This window comes from Amphiprion ocellaris, chromosome 18, assembly GCF_022539595.1.
Source record: "Amphiprion ocellaris isolate individual 3 ecotype Okinawa chromosome 18, ASM2253959v1, whole genome shotgun sequence".
NCBI lineage: Eukaryota > Metazoa > Chordata > Actinopteri > Pomacentridae > Amphiprion > Amphiprion ocellaris.
Window position 1 is genome coordinate 22,430,712 of NC_072783.1, and position 24,183 is coordinate 22,454,894.

Sequence of the window (24,183 nt, forward strand, 5' to 3'; positions counted from 1 at the left end):
TTTTTTGTTTTTCATTACCCGTTTCAGAACGGAAAATCCAATTACCAGATCCGTACACGGACCCAAAAAATACAAAAAAAGGTGTTTTATGACCTGTATGGCTTTCCATAGATGCAACATGACACAATGCAGGAAATTAGTTTCACAAGAAGAGTCAGAAAAACGTCAGACCTCACTTCATTTTATTGGTTTAAGGAAAAAGATCAAATCATATACATCTAATTAGCAATCAGCACTCATCAATGACTTGCAATAACATTTTTATGTGCTGTTGAGTCATGAATTCTACACAAACACTTTGAGCTTTCATGGATTTTAATAATGAAAGACGAGTAGATTTAAATAGTTTCTTCATATACTTTATTTTCTTTGGAAAGGGGGTATAACCAAGCATTCATATTACATGTTTTATTCTGTATTTGAGCTCACCAGACAGCATACATACAAAACTATGGAGCTTAAAAATGCAGCATTTTCATTTCTACTTTAATGGCATTTGTTTGTCTTCACGAGCCCAAGTTCTCTAGATGCACAGGGGTAAGGCAGCGAGGTACAGGAGCGAAGACGGAGAAAGGAGGGGATGATAATGCTTTGATTGTCTCTGAAAAACGCAACGGAAGTCGTTTTCAGGGCAACTGCGGCATCCGAAACTTTCTCCACCGGTACCATGTTGGGTCAGTTCTTGACGAACCAAACTCTGCAATACATCTCAGGCCGAAAAAGAAGCAAATACAGAAAATACAACAAAGCCATTTAAAAAAAAAAAAAAAAAAAAAAACAAAAACAAAAAACACCTTTTGACCTGGCAAAAATCTAACACCACATCACTACTGAGACTGCACAGCGCCGTGTGCTCTCAGCTCAGTGGGAAAGATGGGGAAAAAAACAAAACCTCAAAACCAGTTCACTATAAACCACTCACTGAGTCTGGCCTGCACTCAAGTGCAACATCAGCTGTTTCTGCGTCTTTCTGCTCAGGATGGTGAGGCTGGTAGAAAACTGTCTCCGCACTACATTCACTCACACACAGCCTCGAGGTATTTATGCCTCTGCAAACACCGGAGACAGATGGAGAAGCAGAAAGGCTAAATACTGACTGCGTCCAGGCTGGGAAGGGTAAGTTCACCCTGCTACTTCTGCTTCCAAAACCTCAACCGAAACACGTTTTAAATACACGATGTCTGTGGAACAGAACCATACGACGAGGGTCAAACCACGTTCCTCACATCCCTGAAACATCACTGCTGAAATACTGTATTACTAAAGAGCCATGTACAGTAAATATATAACGCTTGTTTGGTGGTTCTGTGAGGAACCGATAAGGCATTTAAAGACTGCATTAATTACGTCAAGCCACAGGGAATGTGTTTTTTTTTTAAAGTGGTAAATAAATACAAGTGTGAGGAAAAAAAAGGGGGATAGGGGGTTTTCCATACAAAAAAAAGGCTAAATCAAGTGTGGACGACTGGAAACCTGCAGTCACCAGCTACACTTTAACTGTTTTGGTTCCTACTTCACCTGCTGACTGTGTCCGTTCCCTCCACATCTCCCTGTTGTTCTAAGGCCATTTTCCACATAAAAAAAACACAAAACACCTCACACAGAATTGGAAAGGAGTCTCATCAGTCCGGATTTTGGCAACCCAACGCTGCGTAGGTCGTCCCTCGAGCTCCGCGCTTTGTGGATGATTGTCTGGAGCTTGTTCTGCTAGGGAGGCAGTGCAGGATGGAAACACAAGTGGAGGTGTGTGTGTGTGTGTGAGAGAGGGTGTGTGAGGGGGTCGTGTCACCTCGCAAGGCACCATCATGGAGGTCAAGAAGGCTAAGCAACTGCTACTAAATGCTAATTTTGTATGCTTTTCAAATTGCTCCTTGTTATTTTTTGGGAAAATTATATCCTCTTTTAATAAATTCACCACGTGTGTGCCATTTCAAATAAAAAGCATTTTATCTCAGCTGTAGAGTGTTTTGAAAGAGACTGACAGCATCGTTTTTTCAAACACCGATTAGTCATTTGAACTTTTGCTACTAGTAGATGGTTCAAAAAAGTGTCAAAGTGGAGCAGAACAAAGTATAAGGTGCAGAAAAACCCAAAATGTAACGTCCCCATGTGAGGATGCAACGTCTCAGGATGACCTCTCATGTCAGGTCACCTGGGTTATGCCTGGGGTTGCAAGTAACAGTTATTTTCAGTGTTTGGTCTATAAGATAGTGAAAAGTGCTCATCACCAAAGACTAGAGAAAACAAAATATTCACATTTGAGAAGCTCAAATGAGTTGCTCTAGAATTAACTAATGAATGCTTCTTAATTACTCACTGATCAATTAATTGGCCTTCAACTCTAGTTATGACATAAGGTATAAAACACATATAATACAAAGAAAACCTGACCTAAATGTGCAGCTTGGATGCTGGAATCAACTTGATGTTTTCTGGGTACAAACCTATTGAACTCAGTGGGTTGTGTGAGTTGCTGACAGAGAGCTGTGTGACCTCCATGATGGCTGCCTGAAGCTGCATTATGTCACTTTGATGTCCTTCACACGAGGTGGACGGGGAGAAGCAGAGGTTTGTGTAGAGGGCTGCAGATATGGGCTACAGGAGGTGGAGTCCTGGACCGGGGGGGGGCGTGTCTTCATCTCCTCCTCCTTATAGGACAGTGCTCTCAGTGTCCAGGTCACAGTCTTTGGGAGAAGGCAGGGAGGAGGAGGAGGAAGAAGAGGAGGAGGAAGTCACTGGCTGCTGATCTACAACGAGCTCAGGGACAAATGCTCGACTCATCCCCTTGAAAGACATCGCCGGGTCTAAACAGCAACACACAGGACGGAGGACAGATGAGTGACGGTGAAGATAAACACTGACAGCTATCATTAATGCGTCTTTATGAAGCCGCAACAAAAGAATCTTGAAATAAAAGGAGAGAAATGAGATAACAACTCCGAGGGATCATTATTTCATGCACACAGACGTTCACTACATAAACATCCTGAACAGATAAATACACCATTCATGCCCACATTATATAAACAACGTCCATAATCACTAACATGTGCAGCTCTGTGAGAACAGTTGAAGCTGCTGCAGTGATGCCAGCCAGTCAAACTGTGTCATATTTTCCACAGCTTTAAACAGCAGCAGAGGCTGAGTGGGGAAACAGCGGTGAGGCTGTTCTGAGGTCATGTGACCAGCAGGTGGCGACGTGCAGCCAGAGCTGCAGTGCAACAAGCAGCGAAAGGAGATGGAAGATGGGAAGAAGTCTGTGTGTCTTAGAGGGTGTGTTTTGAATGTTAATCAGTGACATGGCAAAAATATTCATAATATAAACATGCACGTCAGGGTTACGGATGCTGGGTAAAGGAACACTGGCTTTAATACGCCATTAAAAATGAGAAACAAAACATGACGTTTCATTTTTTTTTAAAAACACAATAAAAACTCTGATGGATGGTGAAGGGTTTGAAAATGACTGCATGAGTAAATCCAGTTCTACATATCAAATATGTAAAGAGTTGAGCAATTTTAATTATCAGTTTCAGTATTTTTTTCTTTTTTTTTTTAAGAAAAACTCAAAATTCTCAATTTGCAGTTTGTTATAGGTGGTATTTTCTGGTTTCTTTCCTCCTCCACTAAGACAGTAAACTGAATATGTTTGGGTTGTACACAAAACAAGAAGTTGGAGGACGTCATCTCAGGCTTTGGGAAACACTCATTGACATTCTTCACCATTTTCTGACATTTTATAAACCTACCAATTAATCGATTAATTGAACAAACAATCAACAGATTTTTCCACAATGAAAATAATGACTAGTTGCAGCCGTTGCTACGAATAAATCAGTTTCAAACCCTTATAGTGTCATTGATCATATTACATTGAGTGACTCATGATAAATGAAAGCTTTGATGCCAGACGGCCATGTGACCTTTGGTGACCCTGAATGACTGAAATAACCATTTCTGGCATTTACTGCTCATCAAATTCTGTACTGGATGACTGATGGAAATGTGTGATCACTCCTGCTATGACAATGCACTTTGCCTTAGTACCAGCCAGCGCATCCTAGCTGCTCTTTATTGCCTGTGAGGCTCATAATTGATTTACTTAAGAATTTACTGCCAGTTTGTAAAACCTTGAATGGTCTGGCTACAGTCTATATCAGCGACCTGATAACTGCCTCTGTCTGCTCACTGCAAGGCCATAACTGATGGTTTCTAATTCTCATTTTGCCACCAGGCAAAACTGGCATCATCAAATTGTTCTGTCTTGTTCATATCTTAAGTTCTGGTTGTCAGGTACGTTCATTACAGATTTTTATTGTAAAAAAGTTTGGAGCTTTGTTTTTGAAAATCACTACACTAACGTTCAAAAGCTTGGGGTCACATAGAAATGTCCTTATTTTTGAAAGAAAAGCAGTTTTTCAATGAAGATAACATTAAATGAATCAGAAATACAGTGTAGACATTGTCAATGTGATAAATGACTATTCTAGCTGGAAATGACTGATCTTTAATGTAATATCTCCATAGGGGTACAGAGGAACATTTCCAGCAACCACCACACCTGTGTTCTCATGCTACATTGTGTTAGCTACTGGTGTTGAAAAGCTAATTGATGATTAGAAAACCCTTGAGCAGTTATGTTAGCACATGAATAAAAGTGTGAGTTTTCAAGAAAACATGAAATTGCCTGGGTGACCTCAAACTTTTGAATGGTAGTGTACATAAATAGAGTTTATTATTACTGAATAACTGACTTAATCTGTGTACAGAAAGGTGACAAACCAAAGGAAGCACACAACTTTTTTGTATTTCTTTTTTGTTACTTTCTTTTGTCTTGTTGCTGGTGAGTTTTTTTTTTAACTGTGCTAGTTTGGGAGACTTCTGCTTTGTTTGTTCACCACCTTATTAATCTCTTTGATTTAACGGTGCAGCTGTTGCCCAGCAACTACATCGCGCTCGTGTTGTTTACACCAGGAACCAGCTGATGATGCTAAAACTGGCCTGCATGGTGACCAGAACAACAACAACAACAATAGACATCCCGGCAGCAATTAAAAGAGGACACGCAGAGGAGGAATGAAGCAATGAAGGAGAAGAGCTGAGTTCAGACAACAGGAAGTAAAAACCGATTCTATCATCACTGGGCAACTACATGGATGATTTAACAGCCGTAGAGAAGAACCGAAGGGACTTTCCTGAGCGTACTGTTGTGCTTCACAGAGACATGACTACAGGAATTATTCCGAACCCCATTGTTACCATGCACGGCTCTGAGACGGGTTTGGCAGACAGGAATAAACCCGGGAGTGGTGAGGAAAGAGGCGTAGCGCTCGTTGCTTTTATTAACAACAAATGTTGCCACCCTGCTCCCACGACCGTGACGGAACATTCCTGTAGCCCACATATTGAACTGTTAGCTGTGGGGCTACGTCCACTCCACATACTCACAGAGACTCCACATAGCATCTTGGTTGTTGTTTACGTCCCTCCCTCCGATTACCCAGCAACCACCTGTGATTTCACCCCCTCTGTTACTATGCACCAGCGCTTTCTTTATTTTCTTGTATAATTTGAAGTTTCACAGTCTTGGGCAACTGCTACAAAGCAATGTACCTATTTTCCTGATTCTGTTTGTTCAGTTAGCATGCAAAGCCACCGTGAGTGAAAAAGCCCGGAATATTTAAAAAATATATATATATATTGCTAAAATAAAATGTTTTTTTTCTTGACCACGGTGAATAAATTGGTGTATTGATAAGGGCAGGAAGCATGTGATTTATTACACTGAAGCTTCTGCTACTCTATGGAGACAAAAGCAGCTGGGCAAAAACTCAGAGGTCTGCAGACAGATGAAAAGATTACATCTTAAATAATACATATAATAGAAGACCTTCACGTCTTCCACAGGTTTTTCCATCAGTTGATGATCTACTAATTGTATAATCTCAATCTGTTAGTATCTTAACACTAAGCTGGAAAGCTGTGTTTTGCTGCCTTCTCTGAAATGCTGAATGTCAGAAAAGAAAAAATATTTTGGGGATAAAGCCTCTCTTTGATGCTTCAAGGGCATCTGACTCTAGATGTAACATCATCAGCTGGTGTCTGTATAAAAGTAGTGGCTGGAGATGCTCTTTGAGCTGCATTTTCTTGAAATTCTGAGAAACTATGAACCTCCAGAGGAGTCTAAATTAACCCCTTTGTATTGAACATTTGGAACATTTGTTTATTAATTTTTCCTTTCTTTAATTTGTCACCTGTCTGTATAAGCAAGATATTAATCGCTAACTGGTAGCACTGTGGGCCCTGGAAGTGACTCTCATTTTCTGTCAGACATGTCTATTTTGAGCATTGAACATCAGAAATGGGTTCAGAAATGGGTATGATACTAAAAGCCCATGAAACACAGAGTGACAGTTGTGCATTAGGGCTAAAATAAATGACATCAATGTAGGCAGCAGGCAGAACAAAATGGATTTGGTGATGATTTAGACTCCGAGAGGCAAACAAAAAGTGCAAATGCTACTAGTACAAGTGTTAATTATCAACAAACCTCTCACAAGTGCCTCTTTAACCTGTGGAGGTATTACAATGCAAGACTGTTAGAAATAGAGCACATTAGTAATTAGCAGTTAATATAAACAGTATTATGCATGCACTGAATGACAAATGACTCTCACCCATCATCTTGTATGCAGTGGCACAGATCCCGTTGGTCTCACTGGTCAGTGTGGTGGGCTGTGGAGGTGGTGGGATGTTTGGTCTGTTCCGAGGCTTGGGGACCGGCCGCGGTCGGGGAAGGGAGCCTGACTGGTAGGGAGACGGGGACGGAGGGGCGACGGCATCCTGGCTGGCAGTGGAGGGTGGAGGCGTGTCTGGAGGGGTGGGGGTGCCTGGAGGTGAGGGGTCTGTGCTCTGCTGGTCCCCAGTGGGATGACCGAGCGATGCAGGCTGCATCGGAGGGCTGGCCGGAGTCGGAGGCTCTGGAGGCGGATGGCTGGGCGCCTGGATTGGGGGCTGGTTACTGGAGTGGCGCCTGGGCGTGGCACATGGCTGTGAGGTGGAAGAGGTGGGCGATGTGGGCGAGTGGCTGGACAGGGGTCTGGGGGAGGGGCTGAGGGACTGAGAGGAGCCAGAGGATGAGGTGTGGTTGATGGAATTGCAGGGCTGACTGGGAGGAGGGTTTGTTGGTTTGGGAGGAGCGGGAGCCTGCTTCTTGGTACCTGAAAGTTGATGGTAAATGTTAGAAGAAAAAATATAAAGTGTAGAATGTCTCACATTCACACACATGCAACAAGTGTGAGCTGGCGATGAGAGGTGGGTCTGCAGCTACCACCAAGAGAACAAACAGCAGTTTTCACAGTGGATGAGCTGCAGTCAGGTCAAAAGATTACCAGGAACATTCTTGTCGTTGTCTTTAACATTCACATGGTTGTGCACTGGGAATTAGTCGGACTGTAAGTTCTACAGTAACGTTCTGAGGTGTCTGAGCAAGAACATTCAATGGCATGTGGGTGCTCCAACTATATTGATTATTTCACGTTTTTTGGCCACAACAACAAAATCATTGTCCCCATCTGTCAATTACATTATAGAATTACAATAATAATAATAATAATAAAAATAATGGAAAACATGTGACAATAAATTGACTTCAGCGTTTAATTCAAAAACAGTGATCTTGTCTATGCTACATAGATTTATGAGCTCATAAATGCAGGCATGTGATAAACACTAGCCTAGCATTGTAAGTGATCAAAAAGACTAAGGAATCAATTGTCAGATTTAAATGAAGACAGGATGTGAAATCAGAGTAATTAGGTCGTCGTCATGTCATCAGATCCTCAGCGCATAAAAATGTTTTATTTTTGAGATTCTTCCCAGCTGTACAAGTCCCTTGACTTAATGTCTTATGACTTGAGAGACTGAAAATCTTTACAGAAATATGTCTGTTTGCAATAGATCAAAGTGCACGCCCTACCTCTGCGCATCATATGCGGGCTTGGCCCCATGGATCCAGCCCCGGGGGATCCAGTGCCCAGCTGCCCCGCAGTCTGGCCACCTCCTCCAGAGCCATTCCTCTGGAGTACAGGGGTTGGGGCTACTGTAGAGTCACGTAGCTTTGGGTTGCTTTAGAGGAGATGAAATAAACAAATTCTTTTACAAGTTCAACTGACTGAAAATGTGGGTACTGCTTACACAACAGCATGCAGCTCTTAGTGTTTTCAGTGAAGGTTAGAGCTCATACAGTAGATAGAACATTATTTTAAACAGCTTTACACCGTCATATTCTACAAAGATAAAACTCACAAATAGGAGTCTCATCTAAATTTACCTTCCAAACAGAGTCTGTAGGACAGAAAGAATGCTGAACTGAATAGTATTATTTGTCTCAAAATGAATGTTGTCCTTTCACCAACTAAATCAAAGACACCCTTCAGCCTTTGCATAACAGGCACCAATGTCCAGGCTTTTCAAAGCAGTTTGAGCCAGTTAGTGCGAAGTTCCTGCTGATTCTAGTGATTTGGGGAGGAAGGCAGAGGGATGGGAAGTCGAGAGGCCTTCAGAGTGACTGTTAGCAGAGTGACAGAGTCCATTGTTGTGCTGTTTCTGTGGGATGGCTTCAGAAAAGTCTGCATAGCTGCAACTGGTGGTGGCGTAAGAAAACTTGTGGTTTTGCAAGAGAAACAATAAGCTGAACCAAGTGACCGGAGAAGGGCTGGTGTCTGTGTGATGCCTGTGAGTCATGCATTAATAATCCACAGCACTCTATGAAATTCATCAGACTGACATCTGCTTATAGAGAAGGCACTAATATTTTCCCACAGTACCAAAAGTGAAACCATAAAAGCATGCATGTGTGTCTGTAAGGCATGCTGTGTCATTCCCCACCAGCAGCAGAGATGCCTGGAAGCAGCTCTTACCTGAGCTCCTCTGTGTGCTGGGCTAGAAGCTGCTGAGCAGCTGCCAGAGCAGCCAGACCCTGCGCCAAGCTATGCTGGGAACTGTCAAACCCTGAACCCCCTGGTGGAGCTTGTGGCTGGGGCTGGGGCTCAGCTGAGGGCTGGGGGACCTGCCCGGCCCCATGTCCCTGCCCCTGAGCCTCCACAGGGGGTAAAGGAGGCTGGAAGGCAGGTGAAGTGTGCTGCTTTCTACCTAAGGTGTTACTGCCTCTACGGAGGGTGTGGTCCGAGTGCTTGTTAGGGGTGCTATACAGGGACAGCAGGGAGACAGTAACGGAGAAAAACAGAAAACACCGCAGCTTTGATCAGAAAGTCACTGATTAGACCAGAATCACCAAACCCTAGAGTAACCACAGAGGAGTAAATATATAAAAACAGTGGATCGTATTATAAGGATTATTTAATTTAATAGCAGCAAAAGGACCAGAAAAAAGCAGCTGGATTAAAGCAAAATTACTTCAAAAGCAATTAACTGGAATAAGCAGTGTTTTGGTGTAGACCAAAACAACCTTGGACACGGAGGAAAAAGAGGTTTCTTAGAAGACATGCAGTAATTCCTGGTTAATTACTTGTCTTTGCGCGGCGTATCGTTCTCTGGTCCCACCATACTGCCAGGCCTCTTCCTCTCAATGGTGCCAGAGTCATAATCTAGATGGTTGTTGTGGTTGGATGCAGGTGTGGGCATCACAAACACGCCGGACACATTAAAGTCCACATCTGTAAGAAGAAAGGGTAACTTTTACCAGAGCGTAATCTCTAGTTAACAGTGTCTGGGCTCCATCTTGAAGAAAAAGAGGGAAGAAGAAGGTTATTGCCTTCTTTTTTTTTTTTTTTTTAATTAAACAACATATTAGAAACACTTGCAAACAAAATTATCTCCTTCCTGCAAGTGTCTGTCCAGAGACAGTGAAAGGAGTTTCCTACAGAAGCAGCCGGCAATTAACCAAGCTCCTTATTATTGGGAGGTGACAGCTCTCACTGTCCCATCATCCCTCACTCCAGAGTTGATTATGGCAGCCTGGTGCCAACCACGTAGGCCATCTATCATCATCTCTGTCTCAGACACAGGGACTTAAGGGAGACTGAAGGGAAGTGGTTTTGACTGACCACCCTGACAAACTGTGACAACTGCTTAATGTTTGCAGACTTTAGGAACACATTAAGAGGACGCAACTTTGGTCGATGTAACATGTAGCATCAAAATTAATTTTAAAAAAATGAGTCTGAAAATTTCGTCAGCCTTTCTTCAAATTACCTCACAAATGAATCATTGTTTCAGTTTTTAATCAATCATGTTCTGAAATAGATTTGTGAACAGAAATTTAAAAATGACTCAATATTCCAATTTTCATTTTGTGTTTTGCGCTAGTGGTTGGACTGTACCATTAGGACCCACGGGTAGCAGCTAAGTCAGCCATGAACCCAGTCACACAGTCACATTATGCAGCCTCTATAGCACAACAGACCTTGCAATAATTTATCAGCTATCCTATTTTGGGAGAGTTTACAGACGTATGTGAACATTACTCATAGGCTAGACAGTGTATTGTTATTGTTGTTGTTCAGATTAAACATAGAATTGCAACCTTTAAAGTATGAGTGTGCCTCCCCCCTCCCTTCTGCAACTTAAGAGGGTCTCTAATGACACAAATGTTCATTATCTGTAGTGTGAGCCAATGCATTTATAAATAAATAAACAAATGAAGATAAAGGCAATGTTATTAAAGTAATGTACAATGGTACAATGGCTAATGGTACATCCCGATGACAGACACAAAACAGAGAAATAGAAATCAGAGTTCTTATCTCTGTACAGGTATCAAATTCTGAAGCAACAACCTAAATGTAGACAAATAAAAAAATAAGCTGCAAGGCAACTGTTGTGAGGTAAACAAAAAAAAATGAATAATGAAAGTTGAAAAAACATTTTTCTCTTTAGTGCAATACTTACTATGGCCTTTGTCCAACAATGGTGGTTACAAACAAATTGTATTTATGAAAACATCTTAGAAATAGCCTCTTTTGCCCATAATGTTTCTTAATATGGAGTTATATTTTCATCCAATTTCTATATTTGTACTCGCCTTATTTGATTCCCCCTGTTCAACACTTTACAAGCAGAACTGGAGAATTATATGATGTGTTTTTCTGTTGTAACCTTCAAGCCAACCTCTAGAGTACAAACTATAGACACGGCAGTGATTTTTATCTTGAGCATTGGAAGCTTGATTACTACCGATTTCCTTGTCTTATTAGGCAGTTAATATAATTTTCCTTCCCTATGAGTCCTGCATTTAGGACTATTGACTACAGAGAAGGGAGAGAAGGTCAGAGAGAAAGCAGCAGCTGTAGAAAAAACCTACCCTCAGGAAAGAACCAGTCAGCGTGCTGGATGACAGGCTCCACAATGGCCACCACGTGCACAGAGGTAGCAGCAGCCATCTCAGCCAGACTCCTGGGTGTGCACATATAGATGAGCAGAAATTAGATGCTTCCCAACATAATGACAGCAGACTGAAATAAGCTCAAGTAACAGACTGTCATTTGTAGAAATTCACTTCACCACCTTGGACTAGAATCAGACTTCTCAGAGTCTATGTTTTCAACTGGATTAACATAAAATGTAGATATATTCTTCAATATTATCTCTCTCTCTTGATCCCCTCCTACCCCTCAGTCTTGGCCCAGAGCAGGTTGGGTCCCAGGACGATGGCGATGTTGCTCGGAGTCATTTTGTTCGTCTCGCTGTCCTGAGCCAGTTTGGCTAAAAACTTCACCAGATACCTGCAGAAAAAACACAAGAAGCACAGGTGTAAAAAATTATCTCATACAACAAAGGAAATTAAAGCCATTAAGTAGCCAGACATTGTAGTTTTGAGCAACTAACCTTAAGTTGTTTTTGTTGTTCTTTGGTAGTTTATCACATACAACCCAGAGCGCCTGAAGCCGTTTGTCTGGGTCTGACACACTAGAATGATAGAAAACAATAGATAATTGAAAGTAGAGCGCACTATTGGGCCAGTCTCCAGATGGCTAAACGGCCTCAATCTGTTATCCTGTCATTTTTTTTCAATGCTGTACAGTGATGGATCCATTCAATATCGGTGCATTTCACTTCCAGTGATAATGTTAGAAGCCTTGCCTGGATGCCTGGATCCATTCATCATAATGCTGGTGAGTCATCAGAGGTTCAGGGAGTTCCCTCAGGTAGGACTTCAGTGCTCCTGAAACCACACATACAGACATTCTTCAAGACATTTTAACAGAAACAAATATGTTTTATTACATAATTCAAACTATTTTGTGAATTTTCAGTGTCCATTATTTAACCCTCTGAACCCAAAACCTTGCTAGTGGGGTTGAAAGGTATGCCATTTTTAAAAAATATATATCAAAATTACAGCAACTTTTTTGAAAGTAACTGAATTAATCAGATGTGACATGCAGTTCCATCATGAAAATTAAACAAATCTACAATTATGAGATTTCACCAAAGTCTATCTGCCTCAAATTCAGTAAAATAAATAAATAAAAAATTATGAGCTTCTCAGCACAACTGAAAAGCAGAGTAAGTGAGATGCAACCAACAGTCATATGACAGGAATTCTATTTTATATTGTTTGGCTGAACTGCAGGCTGTGTACTTGAGCAATAAAATGAATGAAGCATGGCTGAAAAAACACACAGAGTAGCAAGTTGTCCAGAGGTTGTTCGAAGATATATTCAGCATGGTGGTATATCTTTCTGAAGTTGATGTGCCGATTAGTATGAAAAACAGAGAGTTTGTAGTGGTTGTAAAAATCTAAGTAGTAAAAAAAATCATTGACATGTCTGCTTGTGGGCACTTGTACATGTTGTACGTGTTGAGTACAGTTTTTTTTTTTCAATTAAAAAAAAACAAATAAATTAAACTTTAAACTCAAAAAAAAATTATGACATTTCTATTTTGTTATGCAGCACAAAAGTGTTTTTTAAGTTCTCTTTATAGAGATGCAGGACATACTGCAGTGACAAAATGAGCCAACAGAGAGTAAAATTTGACAGGAGCAAAACAGACATACCCACAAACTACATTGGGTTCACAGGGTTAAAAAAAAAATTGTCACTGACTACTGACGTTTATAAAAATGTCAACATTTGCTTGATTTTGAATTTTTTTTTTTTTTTTTTTTTTTAAAGTTATAACAGGCCCTGGTTTGGGATGTACCAGCGACAGCGTGGGGGTCAGAGTAGAACTCCTCCAGTTGTGAAGTGGAACAGTCCAGCGCTGCCTTTAGCTTCTTTAGCTTGGATGCCCCTGCTGCAATTCTGAATAGACCCTGACACACACATAGACAAATAAACCACAGTAACATCAACAGCAAACAACTACAAAGACACTTCTAGGCATTTAATTTCCACATAATCAAACAGTCATGCTTTCCCAACACTGAATTACAGATAGGCTCTGTATAAATCCACTACATAAAGTCCCTCTGCCAGCTGCACATAATGAAACCTTAAAGCAGGCAAACAAACACACCCAACAGTCAGAGCACACATTTACTCTCACACACAAACAAAGGCTGTCTTCACACCATAATAACACAGGCTGCACTCACAAGAGAATGAATAGGGCAACAAATAATGTGCTTTGCAGTTAACACTTGCACTCTCTCTACCTCTGTTTTTGCACAAACACGGACACACAAAGAGATCTGATTTATGAACAGGAGACAAGTGCATTCTATTGTATTCTAAATTTACATTTCATAAATCACCACTGTGCCAGAATGGGTGGCCGCTTTTCTGGAAAAGCAATACAGAAGATCAGGAGCTTCCCTTTTTACAGTTTGTCTATCTATCTATCTCCTTGAAAATTCGAATGTTCATGTGAACAAACAAATAAAAGCTTAGTTTCAATTATGTCAATGAGCAGTGGAGCTGCTAATTGCAGCCACAGCTCCTTCTTCTACTTCAATGGTTAAGAGACAGAAAACAAACGAACAGCCAAGTTAGCAAACAAGATTAAAAGTGAGCTCCAAAGCACATGTCTGCAGACATGTACCTCAGCTTAAACCACACCACCCCACCTGGTCAGAGTTATTCATCTTTTCTCTCAGAGAAAAGAAAAAGGACCTAATATTTACTTCTGAGAAACTGGTGCCAGTGGATATGGGGCATTTTTTGTTGGAAAAAAAGAAAACTGTTGTCCTTAATACCATTTCTGATGTGACTCAGGCAGAAATCAAAGACAAAATAATGTATTATTAGTCAGGTTAGTCATGTATATTCATGTCAAATTGCTGCAAGTAATGTTAACTGCTAACCATTAGCTACTGTAGCTAACGTTACATGGTGAACTGAATCATGGGGTATCCCACTGCGGTTATCCAAGGCCAAAACAATCATACTAAAATAATTTTCATGAGCATGTTAAACGTTGTAATGTTGTAACATTACCATTAGCATTAACTTGCTGGCTGGCATAAGCCACTTCATAGCCACATCATAGTAAGCTAGCTTGATATCAAAACAGTATATCAGTAACACAGCTCTCTATTGGGCCGCTGTGTAGCAAAATGGCATGTAATTAATGAAAAAAATATGCTGCATGGCAGAAGAAATGTTGTATTACTGTTACTATATAATTCTGTGACATTACATTATTTTTACACTTACTCTTGAACATATGTAAGATTTTCTTGTATCTCATAGTTGCATTTTAAGTTTTCTCTTTAAGTTTTCTGGTGTAGCCAATTTTATGTTAGTTAATCTCCACGTAGTGCGAATTTACATAATCACTAGGCAAACTTTGAACTTAACAACTGCTGCTGTAAATTTATATAACATATCCTGCATTTCAAGTCATGTGATAGATGTGGTCTTAAAATAAGGCAATGTGGTTACTATTTAAGCCCCATACCACCGCAATAAACCATTGTATGTTTGGTCACACCACCGTTACCCACACAGAATGCACCACTTACTATTTAGAAAATGAAGGCTGGGGTATTCAGGAGACAACAGAACAAAGGACTACACTGCATAATTCATATTAAATCAACAGATGTAGCCTTAAAAGAGTGCAAAAGCATCATTGGCAGCTATTTGAGGCCTGCCAACCCTCTGCTCCCAACATCCACATGACAGTAACTTGAAGCAACCAAGGCACTTCAGTTCACTTTTCCTTCACTCTAGTACTGCACACATAGGAGAAGATGATTCATAGCAATTCAATTTCACTCATACAGCATTTCAGAGCCTCCACTATTCTATCCATACAACAGAATATTAATGTAGAATGCTACAAATGGAGCATATTTCTTCGTATTTCTCCTGTCTAATCTCTCCTTCCCTCCCTGCGTCTCTTTGTCTTCACTCTACCTCTTCCTTCATTCCAGTCTCCAGAAGCATCATGACACAGGCCTCTATTGGCAGGGCAATCTCCCTTCCACTCCTTTTCAGGTGTTCATCCAGCCCCGTGCCAAATGCAGGCTTTTCCGTCCATGAATCTGGAAGCAAAGACAAGAATTATTGGTGAGAAAAAGGGAGAGAGAAAGAGAGAGAGAAGGACACTAGAGCGTAATTTCATTCACTTAGAGTCAAACCTGAAGACACATAACACAAGTGTTGTGATGGAGCTGTTGCAGATTATTTGTATGACCTGTCTGTTACAGTGGTATGCAATAAAAAAAAGGATTCAGTGCAAGCGAGGCCTGTTGCTAGTTTGGATGGCAGATTTCTGGGTCAACAAATCTCCCTCGGGCCATTTTTAAAAATTTTTTTTTAACCAGTCCTCTTTCCCCCTACAGGGTACAGCCAAATAACAACCACATGCTCCGAGCTAGCAGAAGTGACTGTTAAGCCATCTTTCTATGTTTATGAGTGCACGTGTGTGCATGTGCGAGCGTAGAGGGAGGCTGGGAGCACGGGAAAAGTCGGTGGGGGCTGCAGAGCCCAGGTGGGTGTGATGTGGAAGAGGGTGGGGGTGTGTGTGGAGTTCCTGAGTCATCGCCACATGCTGGGAGACCAGGCTCGTCTGGTTTAGACCACATGTGCAGAAAAAACAAGCTCCTTGAACAAGACACAGCTAAAGAGTACAGAGCGAGACAAAAACCTCCTGTGAGGAGACATTCTGTTTGTAAAACACAAAAAGAGATTATTTTTGAAGAGTAAAGCGGTGAAAACAAAAGACTATTCTTTAATATGTGGGTCCAATTTGTGGCCTTTAACAATGACCACAACTGAGGTAACTGAAGTCGACCAGTCAGAAAAACACACCAGATGGATATAACTACAAAGTAGAGTAGCTGGTTTGGTTCTGAAGCCAGCAGGAGATGTGAATGAAAAACTGCTATTTCTCCAAAAACTACTTATCAGGAGACCTCTCAACAAACTTCTCCAGTGTCTAACATGAAATGTTTTTTTTAAAGGGACACCAAAAAACACAGGGATGAAAGTAAAACAGGGGCTGCTGCTCAGAAAAAAAAAGATTAAGAAAAACAGAAATAGCTAACATATGCACTGGACAGTACTTTCTTGTTTGCACACGATGCAGTCAAAAAGTTCAGGGTATGTGTCTATAAAAATCAAAAGCCGTGACTTCAAAGCAGTCTCTTTGTGCTACAATACACTGCTCTCAGTTCTGCTGCAATGCTTGTAACGCTCCTTGGAAGTCCCGTTTTGCAAATATGTCATGCACCATCTTTGATGAGTAAGGAACCTCTTAACCAGGTCAAATCAGTGATTTTTCAATTTTGATTTCATTTTGAGGAATTGGAAGAAGTCCCAGGCAGCCAAATCTTGCAAGTAGGGTGTGGTGGGGAGCAATGTTGGCGTTACTGTTGGCTGGCCACAAAACTGACTGGGCCATGACTGGGCACTAGAGCTCCCAAGCACCATCATACCATAGTTCTCAAGTTATGCTTGCCAAATGTTCCCCTTTAGACACCTCGGGATGTTGCAGTAGAAGTCTACCTTGACAGTGAGACTCTGAAGGCAAATTTGCAGCGTACACCCACATTAATGTTGAAGAAAACAATAAACATGCTCCTAATGCACTTCTGCCCTGATGGGACTTCTCCAGTCTTAGCTCTTCTACTGTGACATCTGTTGTTTCTCATCTTGATGGTAGCCGCAACCCACATATTGTCAGCAGTTATGATCCTCAGCATGAAGATTGCCTCACTTCGGTTTCTAGTCAATGGTGAAAACACAAATTCCCACCTACCAATGGTCATAAAAACATGTGTAGCACAGGTCCACATGGTGTCCTTACAATTACTACATGCAGATGTTGCTCAAGGCTGACCATGACGCTCTCCATGCATGCATACCACAAAAAGTCCCAGGACTTATTGACCACGAAACTTTTGAATAATACTGTATTGCTTTGTGTGCATGTGTGTGTGGTTAAAGGCATGTTGGCATGTATTATACCTTGCTGAGCCTGGATGGTTGGCAAGACACTCTCCAGAACAGTGAGAGACTTTCTGTGGTAATCTGCCTGAGCTTCTAAGAGCTGTAGAAACAGAGAGACATAGATGAGGGGTGAGTAGAAAAGGACAAGCAGCGAAGTACGTGACAGAAAAGCAAATAAAATAGTTGTTCCCCAGTTACTCTGCAGCTGTGAACATTCCCACAGAAAGTCATGCGAAAACATGTTGGGCTTGTTGACACACTGCACTCACCGTTATGAAGTAGTGGGCATAGTCGCCTTCTTTTGAGAAAAAACTGTACATGTCTGCAGCAAGTTGATCCTGTTAGATAAAAACATCAAGTTAATTGAAAAATAATCTTTATGCTAACTTTCTAAATCAAGCCACAATGTGCTTTATACAAATACAGTTGGTAACAAATAAATAAGGTGAAAGGTAGATTTACTGCTAATAACATCTAAATCTCTACTACACAGTGATTCATCAAATTGAAGGATATTTCAGGTGGCATGAGGAAAGGCGTCAGTGGTCGGCTAAGCTTTACGTGAGTCATAAATCCTCCTGCTGTTGGCAGGACTAAGGGAGATTGGGAGGGAGAACTATCGAAGGGGAAGCACAAGGTTCTGCACTTCCTGGACAGAAAAACACATCATGTAGCCGCTACACACTTCAGCTTGCTAATGACTCAGTTCAACAGATGCATCTGCACACGCACTGAGCTGACAAGGCATTTTTAGTCATTTGCATGCGTCAGCAAACTAGCTCAGGGCCCAAGGGTCTTGGAATGTCCAGTTGTTGCTGTGATGATTTTCCTCCCACGTTAATCTCCTAGCCAGACCTATTTTCAGTTTCTTTTCCTCACATGTCTTAGGCCATAAATGACCTTTAGCCTGCCCTTTCTTCAGGGCTCAGCCTAGTTTTTCCTATCAGTCTACGAGGCCAGATGTGAGCAGAAAAAGCATCACATACTATCTTCTCCTATTACAAGCTTTTCATCTGCATCTAATGGCATCGTGGCCTCGCAAAAGTTTTTCTATGACATTGCTGTAATATAATCCTGATAGTATATGAGAGGTAGCATGCCCTGCTATGAATGTGACAGTAAAAAATAAGCAATATGCTACAAAGCTGTGTGTGTCATTTGTATTCATGCTGGTCACCTTGCAAAGCTCCACTTTGTTCATGGCCTCATCCACCTCCTCCTTGAGTAGGTCAGCCTTGGCCGTCAGTGCTTGAGTGTTTGTTCCTGAGATTATTGACTTGGTTGCCTGCAACCATCTGAATTCAGAGAGGCAAGAAATACATATAGAGACAAAGGAACCCAATTTAAAGAGTAGGTGAAAAGTGTAATAGAACTCAATGCTGTACCGGAGTAAAGCATGTTACTCTGCTAGCAGTTACAGTGGTCTTAGAATGAATCTTTGGACAAGAAGTAAAGGCTCAAGTATAAACGAACCTTGCTCTGGCAGAATCATAGTCCAGCACCAGTTTGGCCAACTGTTTCCTCTGCTTCAGGATGTTGGGGATGTCCACCTAGAAGAATGATCAAAAACACACCAAGCTCATCAAGCACTGGAAGGTTTATCAATGAAACAGAGCTTCAAGACATCACTGATACTCTTCCTAGATGACTATTCTAAGACCTTTTCACTGATTAGTTAGTTAGTTTGACAGCATTCACAGAAATGTCTGTAACAGTTTGCAAGTTGGTAGTGTCCGAATTAAACACTTGAAGCATTTACCCTCTTTTGAGTTTTTTTAGCAGGTGAGAAAAATGCATTTTAAGCACAAACCTATCACAGCATGACATGTAAATAGAGATATAGGCTCCTTCTGAAGCAATGTGTCTTTTTTAAAAGACTACCATGACTATTGCAATTAAAAAAGAAAAAAATGCAGAATTAATAGTTTTGAACATAAACATGTCTGACAGCAGTTAATCACACCTGTAAAACACTCAAAAGATCAGAATGCAAATCAAAGTCTGTAATGACAACAAGGAAAGTGTGTCATGACTAGCTAATGTTATGTGTGCTACAATGATTATTCTCCAACCTCACAGAATCACATGAACAAAACTAGACAATATACAACCTACTTTTGAGTTCATAAGGCTTTTACTCAAAACAAATTGAGTTAACTGCTGTTGGATTTTGGGGGACAATACCAACAGGAAGAAAATCTCAGTAGCAATATATTGGTTAAAATTTGTAGATATATGTTAGAATTGTTAAAAAGCAAAAATGATCTGGTCATTGTTTATTAACTTTCCAGCGCTGTGTTTCACAAACCACTTAGCAACTTAGTGTGAAGACACCACTAGACTCCACTATCTGCTCAGCTGTGATTTATACTCTGCTACATGTGCTGCAGACAATGTTGAGAGTTGGAAAAATGGTCGAAGCCAAACTGCAGGACAAACTATGTGATGACACTATTTCTAAGTTACCCGAGGCATCTTTGTCTGCCTTATGTTCTGTAAAAAGGTTTCACATCGACGAATATCTGACTAATATTGATATCTGTGATGGCCAATATATTGGCTGGGCTCTACTCAAAAGCTTTAGTTCATTTGCCATTGCGCAGAATAAACTCAAAAATAAGTTAACTGACCTTTTCCTCTATGAATTAGACCACACAAATCAAGGAACACCAGTGTGACTGCCATTAAGATCCATATGAAAGCATTTAAACATTTTGTTTAGCTACTGTTACGTCCACAAAGTGTAAGGTTTCTGACCTCTGCTAGCTGACTGAGTGGATCCAGAACGTCCTTCTCTATCTGCAGCTCATGTTGCATCAGTTCTGATGCCAGACGATTCTCTGCCTCCCCACAAACTTCCATCATTTTCCTGTTGACACAAACATGAACACAAAGAGAAAACAGTGATAAAATTGAAAATTGTCCTGTTTATGTCTCATTCTCGTAACAGCACTATTACATGAGGATTGTGAAGCGTTCTGCAACCAGTGTGATCGCACATCTTCTTGGCAAGACATAATTTACATAATGGCACAGGCGGACGGCAATCTGTGTTTCTAGCACTTTCACGGTCCCAATCTATACTTGAGAGCAAAACTAGGTCAACGTAATGTCATTATTTCTAGCTGCAAAAAACCAGGAGTATACAGTGGCCTAGTGACAGTTAATCTGTCGTTAATCAGGGCTTGGGACCACAGTTATTCCAGCAATTAAAACTCTACACCTTAAAATACGAAAGGAACCACAGCAAACTAGAAATATACATCAGTGCTTTGCATGTACAAGCAGACCAACTGCCGTACTTTCCCTTCCTTATTATTTCCAGACAGACACATTGCTGCCATGTAGATTTGGAGACATTCACTTTCTAGATCCTCAACTGCAAACAGACTGGTCCTCTTTTGTGCATTTATGTCGGTCACAATGAATAAGCTGACCCTCGTGGAAGGGAACTGCTGAAAGTCCCAGATACAGAAAACAAAACTGGGCAGATTGCTTGCCCTGAATGCATGGCCTCGTATTTCACACACTCTAGGGTGCATCTGCTCCATATAGTAACAGTAACCAAGGTGGAGCAATTGGATGTCTGGTGTGTCAATCAATCATAAACTCACCCTATTAAGGAGTCTTCTCCCAACTGGTTTCCGCCTTCCACCATTGCCTGGGATAGTGCTGTGAGAGGCAGCTTTTTCTGTGGTGTGTATGTGGTGGAGGAACAGATGCAAACAGTGATTAGACTTATAGGCACACAGAAAGTACCAGTTTCTATAAAGAAGAAAGTGTTTCATTTTGAAACCGATGGAAAATTCATCAAGGACTTTCCATTGAAGAAATCAACGGTAAATTCACAGCCAGAAAGCAGAAGAGAGCTTTCCGAGCAAAGGAGGAAAATACAGATGTTAAATGGGATTTAAGATGCAAACTAGGAAAGTGAGAGATCTATCAAATGACAGTGCTGGAGCTTGTTTTCACAGTTACACCGTTTACATTTGTGCAAGAAGAGTGATGTATGCTGAACATCCTGTTTTGACACCGAGGATCCCAAAGGCAAGAGTGTCATGCAGAGTGAATAAAGATGACAGATGCTGGAATGGGAAATGGAGCAAGTGGTGCTGAGGACCAGAGAGGTGGAATAAGTGTTTTTACCTGACCATTTCCTGTATAGAGGCGTGGTACGGACTGTGGTACATTTTTGGGTGGTGTAGGGTAGAAAAAACAAAAGAGAAATCATGGGCTGTACTGTCTAATGCAGACACTTTTAAGGCATTGACACGAAAAACAGTGAGAACTCGACCATGTGTGTGAGGTGATATCAAAAATAAACATCCTGGAACAGCTGATTGATTAGGTTAGCTTGTTTTTAAAGGTATGACAAAGATTTTACAGCAACAAACTTAATGCCTTACATGTCTCTTCTCTGCATCTGCCCCGATGTGTCCCTGCAGACACGACACCATCCTTTTGTGTGTGTTATGGGACACCACGCGCACCAACTCCATGCGCCGTTCGATCTGTGCACAAAACATGACATGCAAGAAAAGATCTTTATCAAATCCACCTGAGAGTATGGTGTAAGAGCTTGTTCACATGTGTATTCTGTTAAAAGTCTTCAATTTGGTTGCACAGCTGTGGCATTTATTTAAATACAAAAGTGTATCCCAACAAAGGAAAATACCACAGTACACTTAGCACAAGGAAACACACATGACCGCAATTACTTAATCAACTTTTGCTTAATCCCATCAACACAATTATCACCAACACAACAGCTTTTTTGCTCTGTTGAAAGCTGATGAGCTCCAGCCCCATGCATTTGATTTGTAGCGGCCTTGTGGGAGTCAGAGGTCACAGTTCAAGCATGATTGATAAGATTTGTCCCTGTGGAACGACGCTGGAATGTTATCTTTGAAACACATGACTCATCGGAAGTGTCTTCATAGCAACGGCCACTGAGCTGTGACCGAGAGCGAGGTGTCCTTTGGCTTTAAAAAGGCCTTTTTGATTACACAGGCTTTCTCCTGTCTACAAGTCGGGCTACACAGATCCACTGTGTGCCTTTAGGCTGACAAGATATAATACTGTCATTGATTGAAGTCACTGCTATTCAGGCTTAAAGACAGAGGCCAACTGAAGCTCTGCAGGATGACTATTCACTGTCCTTGTCATGCCAGGTGTCTGAGTGGGACAGTCAGTGTCAACATTAGGCTGACTGTCACTAATCCATGAATAGAACTGAAGATTGCAAGTTACCGTTCAAACCTACTTAAAAGTCTGGCCAACATCGTTTGACGATGCAGAGAACTGGTTTTTGTTGTTGGCAGCACTTGTGAGAAAGTCAGGTTGCATGTCATTGGTGCACAGGTGTGTCTTCTGTTTGAAAAACACAGTGAGAAAGTAAGAGTCTATAAACGTCTCAGAGGGATAAACATGCACTTATGAGTTGGGACAAACAATATTCCAAATATAAATGGGAACACTAAGGTCTAGAGGGGAACTTCAGCAGAAATGGAGGGAGACAAATGCAGAGGGAGGATCAACCAAATACCAGACAATTGTGTTCCAAAAACAGAATGGAGTCGGAACTCAGGAATTCCACAGCAGATATCCGCCTCCGTACACTGCCCCCCTGCTCTCCTCTCCCTCCCTCTGTTCTCGCATTCTTACGTCATTCCTGACCCATGGTGGCCCCCGGCATTCCCAAAACAGCTGGCTTAAATACAAACTTACCAAACACGCATGTATATACAGACATGCTACATCCATAGCTATAGGTTCTGGAGCACTGCTTATACTCAACCCAGTGAGTACCTGGCACCAGACCATTCAGGGGATTCCCCTCCCTAAGTTCCTGTGTGGGTGTATGGGAACTGTTTGGACTACAAGACAGTATTCTTCTTCCTGTCATTGTAACAAAATGGTAAGGCGCACAATACTCAAAGAATAAAGTATGCAGAGGAGCAAGACAACCTGAGCCAAAAAGTGCTGAAAGGCAGTAGGGTGTGTTTTTCCTCCGGTTATGTGATGAGGTCAATACTTGGTCAATCCCATGACGTGTCATAAGCCAGGGAATCCCAATAATAAGTAGGACAGACTGGCAGAAAAAACACAGAAGGTGGCTGTGTTTGTTTACTGGTTTCTAAGAGAAAGGATGTTAACATGTCTGGACAAGTACTGAAAGAGCAAAAATAACATAATGTGATGCATTAAGGATGGAATCATCCAGTGAGCAACGGATGGCAAACAAAATATCCTTTGTTTGCATTTGGGATATATGACAGAAGTGTTAAAACAGCTGGCTGCTACCTTATAAAATGCCCTCAGCAATTACACTCAGCCAGAAGGGAGTATGCAAGCAGTCAACACTGTATTTCTGGAGTATTTCTGGGGTAGCTCAATGTAAACGGGCTTCTACTGTATACAGAGGAGCAGCAAGGAATGGACAGCTGGTACAAGAATGCTGGGTGGCTCTTTGTCACGCTAGCGGACCATATACAAGAAGGGCTTCAGATGGCTAGGCTTGGAAAAAGCCACAGTCCAAAGACCCAAACCTTAAGATCAAATGACAACGCTGTCATCAATGGCAGTTTTATAGAAATGGTTAGCTCAAACAGCTGACATGAAATGATGAGCTAAGCATAGCAGAGTGTCAGATGGTACGCCCAACGGTTCCTATTTATGCTAACTTTCAATTCTTTACAGGACTTTAAAGATGCTAGTAAAACCATCTGTCTGTTGCTGTGGAAGATACAGGGGGACTGAAAATCATCCGGGAAAATAATAGAAGACCAGAAGTGAGAGGCTGACCAAAAGTATGTGCAAC

General features: G+C 41.4%; 1 protein-coding gene across 4 annotated transcripts in view; it reads right to left on the reverse strand.

Moving 5' to 3' along the window:
- Window positions 1-343: 343 nt before the first annotated feature.
- The window catches only part of arhgap17a (Rho GTPase activating protein 17a), a 35,506-nt gene continuing 11,666 nt past the window's right edge, over window positions 344-24,183 (reverse strand). The window contains exons 3-22 of one of the 4 annotated variants that reach the window (XM_023291055.3): window positions 21,770-21,874; window positions 21,510-21,542; window positions 20,978-21,054; window positions 20,121-20,232; window positions 18,837-18,913; window positions 18,541-18,658; window positions 17,633-17,701; window positions 17,382-17,463; window positions 15,327-15,454; window positions 13,168-13,279; window positions 12,103-12,184; window positions 11,848-11,928; window positions 11,631-11,744; window positions 11,324-11,415; window positions 9,530-9,677; window positions 8,922-9,206; window positions 7,979-8,127; window positions 6,678-7,220; window positions 6,551-6,572; window positions 2,666-2,804 (exon numbers count right to left, since the gene is read on the reverse strand). In XM_023291055.3, the coding sequence (XP_023146823.2) occupies window positions 6,568-6,572; window positions 6,678-7,220; window positions 7,979-8,127; window positions 8,922-9,206; window positions 9,530-9,677; window positions 11,324-11,415; window positions 11,631-11,744; window positions 11,848-11,928; window positions 12,103-12,184; window positions 13,168-13,279; window positions 15,327-15,454; window positions 17,382-17,463; window positions 17,633-17,701; window positions 18,541-18,658; window positions 18,837-18,913; window positions 20,121-20,232; window positions 20,978-21,054; window positions 21,510-21,542; window positions 21,770-21,874 (2,412 nt within the window). In that variant the 3' untranslated portion in view covers window positions 2,666-2,804; window positions 6,551-6,567. Of the gene's footprint in view, window positions 2,805-6,550; window positions 6,573-6,677; window positions 7,221-7,978; window positions 8,128-8,921; window positions 9,207-9,529; window positions 9,678-11,323; window positions 11,416-11,630; window positions 11,745-11,847; window positions 11,929-12,102; window positions 12,185-13,167; window positions 13,280-15,326; window positions 15,455-17,381; window positions 17,464-17,632; window positions 17,702-18,540; window positions 18,659-18,836; window positions 18,914-20,120; window positions 20,233-20,977; window positions 21,055-21,509; window positions 21,543-21,769; window positions 21,875-24,183 lie in introns of all 4 variants that reach the window. The other 3 variants (XM_023291053.3, XM_023291054.3, XM_023291056.3) reach the window with 3 other exon arrangements.